Raw genomic sequence first — 19764 nt, forward strand, 5'->3', positions numbered from 1 at the left:
AGTTGGTTCATTCATGGGCTTCTTTTCTGACAAATGAAATAGTCTTTGATAGTACCCATATGACATACCTCTGCATCACATTGAGATTGTGGAAATCTTCTCACTGGTTTCAGAAATTGGGTTCTTGTTTTATACAGTCATTTAGATACACTGAGAAATTTCCGTTACTTGACTGTGCTGTTTGCTTTTTGCTGTGTTCCAGTGGTTTGGCAATAGATTAGAGGTTGGGCTTTCCAGCATTTGGTACTAATTATCTAGGAACAATCTGATTTCCATTTATTACATTCACATGGCAGGACTGCCTGTATTTATATTAGAAAAAGGGTTTATTCTGCCCTCTTAGCCTCATGAATGCCTCCAGAAGATTGTTCCATTGTAAGATGTAGGCATAACAAGTTAAATCAGATTGTTCCTCTTATTCTTGTGTCTGGGTACTTACATTTTACTTTTCTGGCTATAGAAGCTTTTAACCAAATCAGACTATTGCCAGAAAGTTAAATGAATAAAACTGTAGTCCTGAGGAATATTGGACTTCTTATTGCTAAGTAAAACAAATGTCATGCTTTCAATTAAAGCCAGTGTTAGATAAAATTCTGCCTTTACATAATCAACTATGTGGCCTCTGATTAGGCTTGATAGGACAATTATAACCTCAAATGTGTATTTCATTGTGGGTAAACGAGTCTGCCTGTTTATTTTCCTCTAGTGTTTTCTCAACTACTATTGAAGTCAGAATGGGAAAGAGCAGATTGTGAAAACTCTCAATTACACAACAAGCTGAATGTGACTCTTTAAACAAAGGCATAAACTTTAAACATGAACATTGGTTCAAGAACATTTGGTACCCACAAAAAAATGATTACCAGTCCACAACCTCACTTTCATAATTGTTAGTTGCACAAAAGATGATTCTAAGGAAGTATACCCCATCTAATGGGAATAAAAATCCTCTTTGTGATATGTGGATGATTATATCCATTTAACTTGCAAGGTTCTTGTAACAAAATAGGTCTTACAACTAAGAGACCAGTATAAGCCAACTGTGGAATTTGAAAAAATTCATCCCTGGTGCTGTAAGTTCTAAATTTGAGAAGTTGTTTACTTTTAAAGCTTATTTTAAAAATGATGTTGAAAATGTGCCATAACAGTGAACTTTCAAAGTATGAATCAACATGGCAATCTAGAAAGATCTGCTAGAACATTTAACACTACCATTATCTTGCCTATCTTTATTGCTATTTATAATCTTCCAGTTTTTTAACTGGAGAAATATAAGTTAGATATCAATATTTAAAATATACATTTAAATGAATTTACTTCTTAAATTTAATCCTTAATAGTATTTTGAACCTTTCCCTTTTTTATTTTTATTTTTTGGCTGGACAGAACAGGGAGGGAACCCCAGACCGTTATTGGCACCGTGCTCTAACCAACTGAGCAAACTGGCCAGCAACCTTTACTATTTTAATAACTAGGATAAATCATATTTAATCTTGCAGTTGTTTGTCTTTACATTTAAAAAAGGTCTCCGAAGATTTATATTGCCAAAGTGATTAACAGCACAAAGTAAAATTTCAATATCATTCTAATATTTCTATAGATACTACAACAGAACTGTTTAATCTTTAATTTTTCATTGTTTTGGTGTTTAAATGTGTGCAATATGTACTAATAGGAATCAAACACTTTTATGACATTTTAACTTGTTGTCACATTTATGCAAAACTGAAGATTGAAATATTCACCGTGGCCTAAATGCACCAAGCCATTACTTGCTGACATAGCTACATAACTATAACAACAAATCTCAAATATGGAATCTCACTATTAATATATCATAATAACCTAACAACTTCTGCATAATTAACATGTATTTATTGAGCATAGAATTCCCTTTAGTGTAATAATTCAGATTCTGTGAACATTCCTAAAGACCAAGATACATGGAATTATGAGCATAAAGGAATTAAACAATGGTGCCACAAACTTGATGACTGTAGGACAGTCCAAAAACTCTGGTTTCTAGCCCTCTGTCTAAATACTGACAGAAGACCCAAAATAAAATGATCAGACTACTTTTTATCTAAATTATGCATTTAATTTCCAGAGAAAAAAACAAAAAACAAACAAAAAAACCCCTCAACCAGTTAAAAATGGCAGCTTAAAAGAGGACTAGTGCTAGAACTCTTAAACTCAGTGATATCAAAGTGTTTAGCTCATGCCAAAAATGCCACTGTATGCCATTTAGGTGCTATACTCACATGTTCATATTCTTATTTTGCAGGTCTAATAGTTTGGTGCAGAATCAGGCACTACTGAAATATACCCATATATTTAAATATGCTGGGTTTATATTTCATCATTATAATGAACCAGATATAACATCTAATTCCTTGACTTGAATTGTTTCTAGGGTACGAATAACAAACTCAAATGTCAACAGAGCCCATACTGTGACATAAATGTGTGAAATGGGCGCTGTGATGTTAGTGAGAAGTTGAAAGGCACTTAAAAGACACAGCAGATACTCTACACCAATTATTCTTATGAAAGTTTGTGGGCTCACTTCCTAGATTTTCAAACTTCTTAAGAAAAGCTCTGGCTTATAATGTGCAGTCCCTTAATTTTTACCTGCAGGCAACTAACTCAATATTTTAAAAGACTCATGTGACCCAAACAAAAAAATGCCTGCTCACCAAATGCACATCTGATGTTTCAAAGAAGACCTGTGCTAAAATGTTGAAGTTTTAATATTATCTTATATTATCATATATTATATTGATATATGTTAATATTATCATATATCCCTACCTTACCATTTTGAAAGTGAAAATACATTGGGGTGCTTTAATATTTGACTATTTTCATATTATATGCATTCTTCATTTTTACAAGGTACCTTCCCAGAGGAAGTAGCACTATAAGAATGCATAATATTAGCATCATAATAAAAATACTAGAGCACTTAGGCCTTCAGTTTGAGGCACCTAGTAAAGATTTTTTGGCCAATATATTCCATAAAACAATATAGAGTATTTCCAGGTACTTTTTAAGCCAGGTGATATCAAGGACAGCTTTCATGTAATAGCTCATTATGCTTTACTCAGTACAGACACCCTTATCAAATTACAGTTTATAAAAAATTGTTCCAGTATAAATTAGACAATAAAATTTCATTCACAGTTTATTTATATATCTAATACCATGATATGTTATATAGACTGTTTTGGAAAAACAAAATTTTGCCCACAAGAAGCTTATAGTTCTCACCTATAATTAAAAGGTGACCACCAATGACAGAATTATACAGTAAGCTATAGAAACCATAAAATAGATTTTTAAAATTATATACATATATATCTCTAGATAGATGGAGAAATAGCACCATGGAGAACAATAGGGAAATCAATAATTATATAACTGTACATGCATATTAATAGAGTGATAAATTGTATAACTCAGGCCATCAGAGATTTTGCTACCACACTGAACCCTCCCTCAACTTAAATCTCTCACTATACACTGCCTCCTTTTCCCCTCTGCTCTAGAAATACGTGAAGTTTGCTCCCAGCTTAAGGACATCTCTCAAACTTGTTGGTCTTTTTCACTCTAATTTTAGCTACTACGTTTTACAATGAGGTTTATCAAAAACCAATTTTTTGTTGGCTGCCTGGAAGTCCTATTAGTGGTGAAAAGTCTCCGAAGTGTGACCTGTAGCTGAGGAATCTGGCTCCAGGCCAAAGCCCTATATGTGATCTTTCAGGCCTGATCACAGGTAATTACAAAGGCTGTGCCTGGCAAGTCTCTTGAGGGTGAAAGCTGCCCTCTCCACACCAGATGTGGTGTACAGTTTGGAGGAATTGAGTCTAGCTGGCCATGCTCGTAGGAGCATTCCTAGCACAGGCACCTCCATTCCAAGGCCTCCTTATTGTAGGCCCTTGGCCTACGACTCTCTTAGGTGCCTCTGCTGAGAGCCCCTTATTTCAGGGGGACTTGAAGACACTTTTCTCCACTATGACTCACTATTCAGTATTTTTCTACTCCTAGTCTTTCCCTTTTCCCTCCCTCTGGTCTCTTGTTAAAAAAAAAAAAAAAAAAAAAACTTTAGGAACCTTTGTTCTGGGCTCCCTTAGCAATAACACAGTGCCCCACTTCTGTAGTAATATTTCTGATCTTTGTCCAGTGTCATTCTGTGAGGAAAAGTGGAGCATTGATGGGGTGGGCACCTTCTTCCTTCCTTAAACTATTCCAGTAAGTGAATAAAGGCTTAATTATTACTTTCCTTTTGGCTTGTTGTTTTAATTGACCACTCTTACATCTGGCAGCTCAGCTCTTGACAGTAGCTTTCCATGCTGTAATGGAAGTAGCCCCTAAAAGTCATCCAAAGACTGGTGTTCAGACCCAGGACGGTGTATTACTTTCTCTCTGATTCATCTGAGATCCTTGACAACTCCCTTTTCCCAACCCCAGAGTCTTACCATTTGGAACTCCTCAGAACCTGTAGAAAGGACATGATGACTGGAGTCAGACTGTTTTAAATTTTGGCTGTGCTTCTTACCTCATGAAGGAATAAGTCAGAAAAATCTATGGACCTTAATTCCCGTGTGTATATTATAACAAAGACATAATACTAATACTTCAAAAGAATGTTTTGAGGATTAAGTCAAAAATGTAGGTTGTAACCCTTTTTGCAAATTCTGTAAGAGTTTACTCCACTTCAATGACTATTCTCTTATTACTGTTCTTCCTTTTCCCATCTCATTACTTAGTGGCTCTCTCCAAAATAAATCTTCAGGCTTTCCTCATTTTCCTGTCCACTCTCTTCCTCTCAGCTCTTAATGGATGCAATATTTTATTTTAAGTATCTAAATATGTAATATGTTAGAGAAAGTGATTAAATTAAGCAATCCAGAATCTAAAGAATATCATGTAGGAAAATCAACTCCAACTATATGTGTTAATTTTAGCAAAGTTATTGTGAAATTATCATTGCCAGAAAGCATTATTTTACAATAAATTTTCATGTATGCTTTTTCCTTTCTTCCATGCCTTCTTTCCTCTCCTTAGTATATTTCTCTTTCTGTCATTCCTTTACAGCTGCTGCACAAAATGTCTGCTCATGAGCAACACGGGTCTCAGAGATGCTCATCCTCTCTCTGGCGTAGTAGTGATGATTCATCTCCCTCTCTAAATATTTCTTCCATTTCTGTCACTCCTGTCAACTCGCCTGATTCCAGACTATCATTGGGACTATTAATACCACCACCTTCTAAATGTGGCCTCCCCAAGCCAGTCAGTGAGAGCAGCATCCCAAGACCTCATGTAATTTTCTAAGCAGAAAATTCTTTCTATTTTCCCACTTATTTTTTGTTTTTAGTTCTGCCAGAATGTGTCATTTGTATAGTAATGGAAAAGTCAGGTATGTCTTGAATCAATGTGATGAGATCTGGAGACTGTGTGTGCCACTTTTGTTTCCTTTGGTTACCTGATAGCAGAAAGTTTCAAGTAGAAAGAGATGATAGTGTAGAAATTTACAGAAAGATGAACTAGGACAGGTACTTCAAACGATCCATCAGATCTAGCAATTGGGAAATTAGGTCATCAGTGACACTGGTAAATGCAGTTTCAGTAGTGAAAAATAGAGCAACGTCTAAATTGATATGAGTTAAGGACTGAATGAAATAAAAGGTGGAACAGAAAGCGAAGTTTCACTTTCAAGGAACTTAGCCTTGAAGGGAAGAGAAAGAGAGATGAGAGGCTGGAGGAGTAAAGAGGAACAGAATTTTTGAAAAAATTGGTTGGTTTGTTTTGTTTTTAATGACAGTCAGGATTTGAGTGTTTTTATATCCTGAGACAGAGGAGAGATATGGAAGCCAGGTGAGATACAGGATAGGATGATTAGGAAAAATATCTCTGAATAAGAGTAAAGGGGTGAGGGATTCAGTAAACAAATTGTTAAAGAAAAGGAGAGTGACAGCAATTTTCCTGCATGAAAATATGTACTAACAACCATTTTACCAGAATAGAAAATCCATCACTCTCTACATACAATCAGCCTTATTTTTCTTCATCAACTACGTCATCTATGAATTTTTTTAAAAAATGTATTCTGAGGACTCTAATTTTAGTATGAACCACTGTATGCAATCTCCATGTTCATACGGGAAAGCAATTTTTTTCTTATTATTCCCCTCCAAATGAGGAATTCTCTTTTGTTCTTGATCAGACCAGATGCTTTTCATAGGAGATCACACACACACACACACACACACACCACACACACACACACACACACACACACACACACACACACACACACACACACACACACACGTTTCTTGTTTGACATAACATTGTTTCATTCCTACATCTTGGCTACATTTTCATAGGATTTTCATTTTTTTTTTTTCTGTATTTGTTAATTCTAGTTCACACTGTACAGATAACTCAAGCGATTTTGGTGGTACATTGTTGATTATTAATTTATTTTACAAGGTAGCTATTTTTTATAGTAAACAATGAAATCTTTTAGGAATAAATTATACTGCTATTAAAATACAAATTAAAATATACTCTTCTCTTAAAAATGTAAAAAAAATTGCCATCAATTGATTTTAAATGTTTATATTTAAGATGGGTCATTTATGTTCAATTAGTTTTGTTTAAAATTTAGAATCTTGTGGGAGATATATTACTGAAATCATATTTTATATAAATAGTTTCCAACGTGTTTCTAATTTTCTGATACAAATGGCAATTATTTCTAGATATGCAAAAAAAAATCCAATATATCTTGTATATCCATCCAGAATTCACTATTTTTGCCATTATCTTTGTGAACACTTACGGAGAAATTTTCTATTGCTTTCTTACATTTTGGCTAACTGGTTGAATCATATGAAATTGCCAATCCTTAACTATTTTTGATCTAGCAAATAGCAAAATTTATATATGATTCAACTGAACTTGTTGTTTATGTATTTTATATGTATATCAAATATTTAGCGTTACAATGTGCCTACATGATATACCACCCTAATTCATATTATCTTCATTGCAGGCAGGCAGTGTGACACCTCAGTCACCCTCCACTGACATCTTTGATATGATTCCGTTTTCTCCAACATCACACCAGTCTTCGATACCTACTCGGAATGGCACACAGCCACCTCCTGTACCTAGTAGATCTGCCGAGATTAGTAAGCTTCTAAGCAAATCAATATTCCTTGCTATATTTGGATACATTTCAAGTGTTTAACATTTTGTGGGAAATCACATATCTTAAGTTCACTAATAATTTTAATTATTAAAGTATTAATAATTAAGTGTTTTCATATTTGTGCCAAATTCAGTTAATTCTGTTTCACTTTGTAATTCAGACATTTCTATTTGCAATATGAACCTATTGTATAAACAATGATATTTCGGTGTAGAATCATTTACATCATAATACAAAACATTTAATTATATATTTATTGTGTTTTGAATTATATTTTAATGTGTTCCTTTAATTATTAAAAATAACTCTGGAGGTAATTATTTCAATCATTTTGACATGTTTAGGAGAGTTTGGTTTAAATTTTTTGGTTATCATAATCTTAGTTGAAGAAATATATAAATTATGTAAATGCCATGATTTGTTCATTTATTGCCCCTACGTAAGGGTTTTTTTTTTCTTTGATATCTCAAATGATGTAAACACACTGCTTTTCTGTTTTATCTTTTATATATCTGGAAGGAAGATCAAAGTCTATTTTTGATGAATTAGAAAGCATCCAACACATGTTGATTTTCAGTGTCTTGGCTGTATACTAATTTGAGCCCTATCACAGAAACTGAAAGAATAGTTCCCAATGGCCATGAATCTGTCACTATGTTCAAAGGAAACTGAAGAAAAGAGAGTTTTGCATATTGTGTTTTATTGCATTCTCTCTAGCTCACATTAAGACATTTAGGATATGTCTGAAATTTTAGCTTAAGATTTTAATACATGGCAGGACCTATAGTTTATTTGTTTTCCTACTTGGAATGTAACAAACTACTTTGCTCATGTTACATATTCAATACATTTTAGAGGACTAATTTGTACATACAAAGTAATAACATTAGGGACTTTAAAAATCTGCTTATAAAAATATCTCAATACTTACATAAGTTAAAATGTATTTCAAAATTCTTCTGAATATATTTTGTGCCAATGCAAACTAATTTTTTCTAGGAAATAATTCATAAGAAGCATGTCATAGTGTGTTTTAAAAATGTTGCCAATACGCTGATATCATGATAGGATATATTTTTGCCCTTTTTAGTGTTCTTCCATCTCTTCCTTTACCACTGTCTTAATTCCTTGGACCTCATCACTTATTCACTTGTTCATTTATTTATTTAATGAGAAGTGTTTTGCACATACACTAGACTTGGATTACATGCTAGAATTTCTTTTTCAAAAAAAAAATTTTTATCGATATTTCCAGGTGTCATATACAAAGTAAGAATGCATTTGTTTAAGCCATCTGAATCTTTGTTGAAACTAAAATTTCATTTACCCTGTGTAGAAATATGAGGAGTCTTCAAAAGGTTCGTGGAAAGATTAGTGTTATCTTTTAATTCCATTTTTCCATGAACTTTTGAAGAACCTATGCCGAGTAATCTTATTGCTCATGTATTCCATAAAACATTTGTTTTGTTAACAATGTAGAGATGCATATTTATATATTTAGAAAATCTTCTTAATATTGCAGAGGTTTTTTTTTTTAATTGGCAAATAAAAATTGCACATATTTATGGTGTACAATATGATGTTTTGGTAGAGTCTGCATTGTGGAATGGCTACATCAAACTAATAACATGCATTACTTCACATACTTCTTTTTTTGTGATGAGAACACTTAAAATCTATTCCCTTAGCAATTTTCAAATATACGATATATTATTATTAACTATAGTCACTTTGATGTACAATAGATCTTTTTACATGCTGGAATTTGAAATATAAATTAGCAATGTATTGACAATGAAGTATTTTAATCCAAGTTGAAATATAAATTGAGAAGAGTGAATAGATTTGAAGATATTTAGGAGTATAAATAACCAAGAAATAATCAATATGGTGACTGAAAGTTCAAAATCAATTATAATTCAGGATTTTAGGCCAAATGGTAGCAGGGAAAACTAGCACTAGAGAAAGAGAAAATAATGAGTTCTGTTTTAGACATTAATGATTTTGAAAAGCCTTTGGAAAATCTAGTCAGAAATGATCAAACGGTTTAAAGAGATACATCAATAAGAAACTGAAATAACACTTTGATACAATTTTCAGTGTCTATATATTCCTGAGTATCAAAGTTTAGTAGGTAAGTAGTAAGATAGTTTGATAGATAGATAATAGAGAGATAGATTATATAGATATATCTCTATCAATCTATCTATTCTAACCATTTAAGGACAAATTGTTCATCTCAGTTTTAATTGTGAAATTGTCTGAAACTCTAATCCAATGAACTCTTACATGTATTAATTTATTTTTTCATTATCTACTAAGTATGTGAAACCAAAAACCTACATGATTACCCCATCAGTTTTTCTTCTTAGTGCCTAAGTATCCTAGTGGTTCTCTGTAACATATTTTTGACTTGCTATTTTTCACTTCCATTGAATTCTGTCTCTTCTTTGAATACAGATCAGACTTTAATTTATTTAATAACTATGTACCCTGATTGGCTATAAATTCCATGAGTAAACAGACTTGGCCCGTTCATCAGTACTTTAATACGTTGCCTAGCAGAATGTGTGGCATACAGTATTTGTTCAATAAATATTTTCCTGATGAGGGGAAAAATGACTCATTGAAAGTGATCTTTTTACTCTTGCATTAGACTCAACAAATTTTAATGTTATTAATTGCATAACAAATCTTTTTCCTTGGAAATTGAACTTATATGATTGTTGTTATGAATTTTAGACTTATCTGAGCAGACCGGAAAACACCAAAGAGCTCTGTAATGTTTATTAATTTATGCAGTATTAATATCTTTACTTCATCTGTAGCATAGTTGGTTCTTAACTTCTAGGGGAGTCATAGACTCTTGAGAATATGATGAAAGTTTGGAAACCTCTTCACATAAAAACATAGCATGCCCACTTATATACAGTTTCTCATTGTATTTCAGAAATGTCAAGGATTCCTTTAAACCGATCTGAAAGTTCTATTGATTCTTGAGTCCCAATTTGAGAAAATCTATGTAATGAAAAATCTCTGTTCTTCCTGATCAGCAATCCTTCCCCTTCGTTAATTCATTTTTTAAACAAACACCTACTACGTGAAAGGCACTGTTGAATATACTTGTGGTATAGTGGTAACCAGGACACTCCTCCATAGAAAAGCTCCTCGGTTCTCTAAATTTGGATTTATTGCCTGAGCAACATTAGACTGGGGAAAATAAACAATAAAGGCAATAGTAATACCCATCAACTATATGTGAGGTAACAATCAATTCTTACTTGTTTAGGACAGTTCTGGCTTATAGCTTTTGTTCCAGTGTAACTATGGGGAGCGCTCTTTTCACTTTTAAAAGTGTCTTCACTTGGATGGTAAATTATATATTCCTCTTATTTATATAACACCAGCAACTTCTAAGCATTTTACATTTATTTACTTATTTATTACAAGAATTTGAGAAAAAACAGTTGCAACTGTAAAAGCATGGATCCTTCATCATGGGAGTCACAGAGTGATTTTAGAGGGTAAGGTAGAAATCAAGTAGCATATTATTTCTCATATAACACTGAACTTTGAGAATCTAAGTTTTCCTGCAAAATGAAGGTTTAAATACATAATAAATACCCAGTCCCATTTATAATTTAATTTTTCTCCAATTAAGGTTGCATTTGAATTGATTCAGAGGAAAGAAATTTCATAAGAATTTTTTAAAAATCATATAATAGTCCATAGCCTATCAATTTTGAACATCAGTTTTAACTTTGTTACATCTTTAGTGATAAAAAGCAGTGCATAATTTAGAATGTATGTACAGAGAGCTTTTCTGATACTGCATTCCTACTATTTTTAGAACAGAAATTTATTTCTGAGATAGGCATTTTTAAAGAACCTGTCTCATCATAGTTATCTAAGAAGGTGACATGATTTCATACTACACTAGATAATGTATCTTAAGTTTCTACTGGATAGAAATTCAGATTAAAGTACATGAACTATGAGTAAGGCTACTTACCAATCTTCTCAGTCCTACATTTTGCTTTACTATTGTGTTGCAAGGAATCAATAAGTGGAATTAGGGAATTCTCAATGAGTAGTACCTTATTTTTAGCAAACTTAAATTTCTTCAATAAAATGTAGGTATTGTAATATAGTTATTATCAAATACTTTGTTAATTTATTATTAAGAAGTCTTTATTAAAGACAGAAACATCTCTGAATAATTCATTATGAAACAGTCTTTAATATCATAAAATGGATCTTTATTTCCTTGTTAGTGTTTAGTCCAAGCTCAGGAAGCCAAACATAGAGTATAAGTGTGGATATTGTCTCATTTGATCGTGTAAATATTTATTTATGTAATTCTGCCTTTGAAATCTAACTCACCCCAACTCACTTCTTGTCTTTTTATTTACTATATTATTTTCTTCTTTTAGAACGAGATCTGTTTGGAGCAGAACCTTTTGACCCGTTTAACTGTGGAGCAGGGGATTTCCCTCCAGATATTCAATCAAAATTAGATGAGATGCAGGTGACTATTTTAACAGATTGGCCCATAAATGGTTTATTTCTTTTTAATCTGAGACAGAGAGAATGTTATATACCGAATTGTTGCTTTTGTTGAGTTATTGTCACTATAAAAATTTACTTTAAATAATTACTTTAAAATAATAACGTACATTTTGTCCTAAAAATCCTCCTACATATGCAAAGGGTAAGTTTTTTCTTAACAGTTCAATTTGCAATGGCAATAAGATGATTCCTTTTTTATACAAAATGACATTGATTCTAATAGTTCATTGTTTTGAAATCCAGAAATTAAAAGGTCATTGCACTAGGTTTATAAGATCTTATCTCAGTCTTAAGAAGTATGAATTTCAAAATTGTAAATGGGTAGATAAAGGAAAATCTTTGTGAGAGTAAAATCATTCTTTCTGAATAGAAGCTTTGTAGCTGTAGCTCATAACTTCTGGCCTCTTATTGAAAAAGCAGACACCCAGTGACAACTTCTTTAGGAATGTAATCCAGTTGGGTTTTTATTTCTCTCTTTCCCTTTTATTTTTGAATTTTAAATTGTTTGGGAAGTGTGAAGAAATTGGTTTTAAAACCTTTATACAGTGGGCCATGATTAATAAAATCTTATAAACACTAGAGTAAAGAATTCTCTTTATATCTGCCCTTTACATTTTAGTGAAGCTATTATAGCCTATTTTTCATCAAAAAGTTCATATATGGTAGAATCCAGACAGACACCAATTACATGAAGCTGATTGAGAAGAGACAGTGAAGACACTAAAGTAAGGCAAAGGAGGTATTTCCATTTATTAGTCCTGGGTTAATACCTTCACTCTCTATGCTTCACTTCCCGGAAAGAAAAATTTAACGGGTGAACTTTGATCTAACCCTGGTAAGTGTACTCCTCCCTGGAAGGATAATATAAATACCCTTCCACTCATTCTGGAATGTAGCTATGTAGCAATCTTATTTTCTAGGTATTATGTGAATTTTCTTACCATTCTGGATATAAAAAACATACTTGGGTTTTTGTTTGTTTGTTTGTTTGCTTGTTTGCTTTTTTTTGGTGGCTGGCCAGTATGGGGATCCAAATCCTTGACCTTATCAACGTTGCACTCTAACCAACTGAGCAAACCAGCCAGACCTACATGCCTGCATTTTAAGTTGAATTGTTTAACACATGACTTCAGGTTTTTAAAAAATATAGTAAAACAGTACTTCTCAAGTTGGGTGATTTGTAATTCCTTTTACAGGAAAAATTATTTCATATCTTCATATTAACTTAAATTGTTACTATATTTCTTAAATATTTACAAAAAAATTGTCATATTTCTCACACAATTATGAATTCAAAAATTATGAATTAAATAAAAGCAAAATGACAACACCAATAAAATTCAAATTAAGAACTTTAATGTAGCAGAAGGGATGATGTTATCTGTCTGAAAGTAAAACCACTGTATGAAATTTCTGTTGATTTCAAAATATATCCTGTCTGATGGCACAATTTTCCCACTTCTTTTCTAGATTTCATATACTATCAAATGTTCACTCAAATAATGCACGATTATTTAGGAAGAATGCTATATTTCATATTAAATCAGTTCTTTTCCTTTCTCATTAGTTTTACCAGTTAGGCTTGTGCTTCTCAGTACTAATGCTTTTGTAGGTACAAACATAAGTAGTACTTGTGGAAATACTTATTCTCAAGGATTATGCAGGCCATGAAGAGTACTTTTCTATGATTGTTTTTTAGAGTGTCACAAAATTGAAAAATTTTCTGTAGATATTAAAAGATAAGCCTCCATCTCCAGACTCTTGTAGGAACCAAGTTTGAGAAGCACTATGTGGGAACGATTTAGTGATGTGTTAGTCAAATGTTAAACTGTGGTGTTTCTATTTTTGTTTTTTGCCATTTCTAATATTTTATTGATGTCTTTTTTTATTCTTATCTGCTTTCATGGTGGGTAGCGCCAGAGATGGTTGGTATATTCTTTTAATAATGATTATAAACTTACAACTTTTTAAAGCTAAAACTTTAATATTTGCATGCCTTATTAGATAAATATTCAAACAGCAGTTTCATATGGATGTGTCTGATTATTAGGTATGTTTAAAGAGGTTTCATAATCCATAATTTCAGGTTATTTTTTCAATGAATTGGTCACTATTGCATTGTCTGTCTTATTGCTTGTCTGTTTCTTTTAGTCTGAGATCTGCTTGCAAGTTCATTTTTATTTTATTTATTTATTTATCTATTTATTTTTTATTTATTTATTTATTATTATTTTAAAAAATTATTTTAATTGATCATATACAATATAGTTGATTTTCATGTCCCTTTACTAGTTCCTCCTTTTCCTTCCTCCCTCTCCCCCTCCCTCTCTTGCTAGGTCACTCAAAAGTAAAATACGATTTCCTTCATCTAAATTCTGTGACAACTTTCTTTATTAATCTTGCTAGTCTAGTTAATCTAATGCACACATTTAGCTAATATTTTTATCTTTGCACATCATATAAAAACATAATATAATATAATGTGTTGTGAAGACCATATTGAGTTAATAAGCCTAGAAAAATATTTAGTATTTCTTTTTCATTTATGAAGGATTGTGACTAAGCTATTTCTAAGGGAGCTAAGTTATTGAGTTTTAAACCACAGAAATATCTTATGCATGTAAGAATTTAAACAGATATGTTAAGCCATACTTAATTTTAAATAGTTAGAACATTAGATATTTATTTGAAATTAGTAATGAAGTTATTTGATTTGACATAATTTAAATGCTGGCTATATATCACTGACAGGCAAATCAGTGGAATATCATTGATTGCCTAAAATATATATAATAATTTAATACACTAAAAAAGAAGTATGGCAAGTCAGTGAAGGATGAGAGAATTATGCACAAATGGTGTTACGTCAGTTGGATAATGATTTGGGAGACGATCAATGTACAGCTGAAACTTACAGCAAATACCCAAATAAATTTCAGAAACATTAGGCAGCTTAAAATGTTTGGGATATAATTGCTTATTCATCAGACTTGTGATTTGGAGAGAAAAATTTTTGAGGAAAAGAGAAATATGAACAGATAGTCTTCAAAAGTTCTTCTTAATTTGACCTTAACAATATATAAATATATCACATATACATAATTAAAGTAAGTAGACAAATAATTAGGAACTAAACAACAGATAAATTAAAAAGCAGTAGTTCACAAAAGAAGATGACAGCTGGCTAACACATATGGAGACATGCTCTGTCTAGTCAAAGTAAACATACAAATTAAACAAAGAAATGTAAATGTCACTTTAATCTAGCAAACTAGCAATTGTATTTTCTTACTAAGAATCAGTACAAGTAAAAATGTGATGAAACAAGCACTCTAAATCACTGCTGGACCAGGGTTAGTCCATAGCCTCCCTTTAGAGACTAATTTGTTATTAATATTTGTATTTCTACTCTATACTAAAAACTTTAAAACAATTTATTCTGAGAAGAAAGTAGTTATAAATGTGTTAAATTTCTATGCACAAAAATATTCAGTTAGTTGTATTGATAACTGTAAAATATTGGAAACAAATAAATGATTGTAAAACGTAAAAGACTCGAGAGTCATAATAACTTAGTTTTATGGGAACTCAAAATAATATAAACAGTTATTTCTGCTGAGATAAAGAAAGGAAGATATAAAATTATATATATGAAACATATTACATAAATCAGAAAGTTATTATAACATAAATATAATTATTTATATTATCATTATAATGATTTAAAAATCTATACTTAGTGAAAAAGGACATACCTCAACATGTTGACAGTTGTGTTTTTCCTTCCTTGATTATGCTTTTCTCTCTATTTCAAAATAAGGAAATGCGATTGAGAAAAGTATTTCATATACAAGACTTATGATTGTTACTACTTTAATTAATTATAAAATTATTAATTTGTGTGATATTAGTTAATGATTATTTGCATCACTACATAGAGTAAATAAAGCCTCATTTTCATTCAGAGAGGTATAAAATTCAAGAGGATATGGAAACCATGCAAGGATTCAGAGTTCATTAAATCATGACTTACAAAGTGAGACGTACGAAGAAAGGTTAGAAAATGTGTGGGAAATTCTATCTTAGGAAGAAAGAAAACCAAGGAGCTTTTTAAATAATGCATCTGTTAATTGGGATAATTGGGTCAACCTAATGGGACTCTGAAAGGATCCTTAAAAAATCATCATGGAGATGTTGTAAGTTATATACAAACACTTTATTATTGACATTGTGATTGACTCCTATTTTACTTTGATTGCCATTCTGCTTTTCCAATACTGAATGCATTAATAAATAGTATTTTCAGGGTAATTGAAGTGATAATAGTATAATTGCAAAATGAACTGATAAAATTTGAAAACTCTCTCTCTCTCTTTCTCTTTCTCTCTCTTTCTTTCCTTACCTATCTAGGTTATCTATCCTTATCTACCTATCATTCGTAATATAGCAGAATATGACATAGTACACAAATCTTCATAAATTCAAATAAAATATTTTAAAATAACAGTTTACTTTAGTATTTACAGTCTAAAGTATTCACTTTTCTGAGTATTTGGTGGATGTTTAAAAACTATGCATAAATATGGCAAAATATTTCCTTTCGTGATGAGAACAGGTATTTAAAAAATAGTGGTAAGTACTCTGACCTTTTTACCCAACCGAATATAATTTGTATTCCAAGTACTGGGATGCAGTTTTGAAAAACCTTTGCGGTAGTGACATGCTGTGTAGTCTCTGTGCTGTAAACATGAGAAATATTCTATGATCATTAACAGCAAGGTGTGGCTTGCAGTTTTATAACTACTTTCTTCCTCTATGTGATAATGTTTACATTGGATTTGTAATTAAATAAGTACATTTAGAGACCTATTTTAAACAAAAATAGTTTTGGAAAATGCAAACAGATACGCAATTGGCTAAGACAAAAGTAGATACGGTCAGTCTAATTAAACAAAATACACAAGGCCTAGCCAAGGACTAATGGTTCTCTTTGAGAGATGTTTTGTTATCTTCAGGAATGAACTGCTTTCTACATTTCATTTGCCAATAGCGGGTCACACGGCTACCCCAAACTACAAATTACCTCCCTGAACAAAGTTTCAGTACAATTGGTAAGAAGGAAAGTCTTATATAGGGCCCTGCTACACATTGCTTTCACAAGGAAACCTCAAACTTGGCCCCCGGTTCCACCGATCATTGTGAGTCTGTGCTTTCCATTTCTGTTTTAGAGGCCAGTGTGCATAGATTTGCAGGCAAGGGTAGGGTTGGAGGGAGGTGGTAAGAGCAGAGATGGTCCACATTTCACCTTATGCAAAAAAGAATAGAGCTTGGAGTGGAGAAGGACAGACTTCTTTGCCAGTAAGTTTTCACTCAAAATCTTAGGGAAAAAAAACAACACAAGACTTTTATAGCAATTGTGTACTTCCTCTCAATAAATCAAAGGCAACTTAACTTTCAGAACACCTAAAACATGCTAAAAAGAATGAGAGCTCCAGTCCACTACAAGCAATAGCAGGACTAGCAGGCAAAGCTTCTTCTCCCTGGCAGAGTGTCTGCAGTTCTGTGTTCCACAGGCAGGATGGCATTGCATTTACGCAAAGTATTTCACCCAGGCTGTGGACAGTGATAAGTAGGAGGAAGTGGTGAAAATTAACAGGCTATTTTGAACCACTCATCAATTTGAGGTTTAGCTATCTTAATAATATTTAAGTTAATAATGACTTTAAAGCCAACATGGGGATTTAATCTACAGGATCACATACTACATGATATGTATATGACAGAATGACATAATAATAAGCTTACTGGAAAATAATCATTTAAGTCTTAAAACTACTCAATTTCATATATTGCTATTTTCTTCTGTCTCTAATGCATGCTAACCTCACATGCATTTAAAACATTAAAAATGTTAATGGATGTAAAAATTACCAGGGATGTATACCTATATAAAAACTTCCTAAGCCAACATTTGGCATAGAATTATTTTTTAGTTGATCAAAGCATGACAATTTCAACTTCTGTTCATAGTCTATTTTAGTTACAGATTTTATTTAATTTTATTTTGCCATGAGCATTTCCTATTTTAATGATTTTATTCTTTTTCAGGAGGGGTTCAAAATGGGACTAACTCTTGAAGGCACAGTATTTTGTCTCGACCCATTAGACAGCAGGTGCTGATGTCAAGAACAAGAGATCCTGATTCATGTTAAATTTGTTTATATATATATCATTTGTTATTACTTTAAGACAGGTATTATACATGTGCCAATATATTTTTGATTATCTTAACTTTTTGAAAATTATTTTAGCAAAATTTCCTCTCTTCACTGTTGATCTATAACTTTTATTTTGAAAACAACTTACTGTAAAGTAAATCACACTTTATGTTCCTTTCTCTTTCTGTCGTAGATGAATTTATAATTGAAAGACAAATTATCCAACCAAATATCTGCCGTGTTCTAATAATTAGCAGATTGAAATTTGTGTTTGTTCTCCATGTTTCGAGCTTACTATTGATTTCCCGAAAGCCATACCTTAATGACACTTTTTAAAATACTCAAGAGATATACAAATGCTAAACTAAAAATGTTGCATTTTCAATCCAATAAACGTTACCATTCATTTCACACATAACGTTTTACATATAAAATGTTCACATCATTGGGAAAATGTAAACATTAAGTATAAGGTCACCAGGTCACTAAATTTTAGAAGGTAAAATAACAAGAATATAAATTCCAATAATAATTAAACCAGATTTAATTAGAGTATTTATTAGTAAATGCAAGATAATAATGTTAGTCATTATTATCAGTTATACTCTAAATATTTAATTTGTTTCATAAATAAAGACTGTGGGAAAAACATAAATTTGCTATTTATAAAAAATGTAAAATTTTATTTTTAATGAGATAAGCTACATTGCTAGAACATCTAAACATCATCTAATCTAATATTTTCTAAAAACACTTAGAATATATGCTGTCTAGTTGCATTGTCTGTTACCCATATGGACATTACCAAATGTATTTCTCCTCCCTAAAGGACTATCTTTATCACATTTTTTCTTTGACATGGATATTTTCTCACTAAAGATTATTTTGTGATGCCCCATTAGTTTGATACTTTAAAATCTATGGCAACATGTCTATATGAATTACCAATATTATTTAGCAAATTTAATATGTATTTGTTTTGTTAAAGTTATAATCTCATTTTTCACAAAAGTCAAGTTGCTACTCAGTTTAGTCTTTAGATGAGCAATAACATTTTCTTGCACCTCATTCTGATGTGCTGATGAACCCTGACTTTTAGAAATATTTGTTTCCCGTACTTTTTCCCATTTATATAACAGACCATTTATAGTCAGTGCAACAAAATCTTATGGTGAAATTTATAATTTGGTTCATCACGTTATAAGAAAAATACATTAAATTAATAAAATATGGGCTTAGATTGGAGGTAGCACTCAAAAATAGATTTTTCTTTTACTCATGGGAATTTTCTTTAAATGCTAAAGATACATTTTCTCTAGGAAAAGAAATTAAATATGCTTATGCCACATTATATTTGTATATCTCCATAGTGTTCTACAGTATATATGATCCTTCCTGTTTGTTTTCTGTTATCTGCTAAATCGTACCTTAATTAGAGGATAGTATATGTTTCATAAGGAAGAGTATAATTTTCTTTGTCATATAGTATTTTGGAATTTGTATAATGAGGATGTTTAAAAGCCGAATAAATGGCTTTTTTTTAACAGATAGAATTTGTATTTTTATTGTACTTTAAAAAGCTTTATGTAATAGGTATATTTAGTGGCCATTTATTATCAATGGTAACACAATAGAGTACTTAAGATGGTATTTGCACATTTAAGATATGTTACTTTACCAATTTTTAATGGTAATCAATTCTGCTACTGGCATGATTAAATAGTACATAATTGGTCATTAATTATGAACATTTATTTC

At 31.5% G+C, this 19764-nt stretch overlaps 1 protein-coding gene across 5 annotated transcripts in view; it reads left to right on the plus strand.

Moving 5' to 3' along the window:
- GULP1 (GULP PTB domain containing engulfment adaptor 1) overlaps positions 1 to 18051 on the plus strand; it is a 282987-nt gene extending 264936 nt beyond the window's left edge. For 4 of the 5 annotated variants that reach the window (XM_063101617.1, XM_063101634.1, XM_063101623.1 and 1 more), the window contains 4 exons: positions 5098 to 5322; positions 7061 to 7199; positions 11653 to 11747; positions 17897 to 18051. In XM_063101617.1, the coding sequence (XP_062957687.1) occupies positions 5098 to 5322; positions 7061 to 7199; positions 11653 to 11747; positions 17897 to 17968 (531 nt within the window). In that variant the 3' untranslated portion in view covers positions 17969 to 18051. The remainder of the gene's footprint in view (positions 1 to 5097; positions 5323 to 7060; positions 7200 to 11652; positions 11748 to 17896) is intronic. The other variant, XM_063101641.1, reaches the window with a different exon arrangement.
- The last annotated feature ends 1713 nt before the right edge of the window (positions 18052 to 19764 follow it).

This window comes from Cynocephalus volans, chromosome 1 (assembly GCF_027409185.1).
Source record: "Cynocephalus volans isolate mCynVol1 chromosome 1, mCynVol1.pri, whole genome shotgun sequence".
Lineage (NCBI taxonomy): Eukaryota > Metazoa > Chordata > Mammalia > Dermoptera > Cynocephalidae > Cynocephalus > Cynocephalus volans.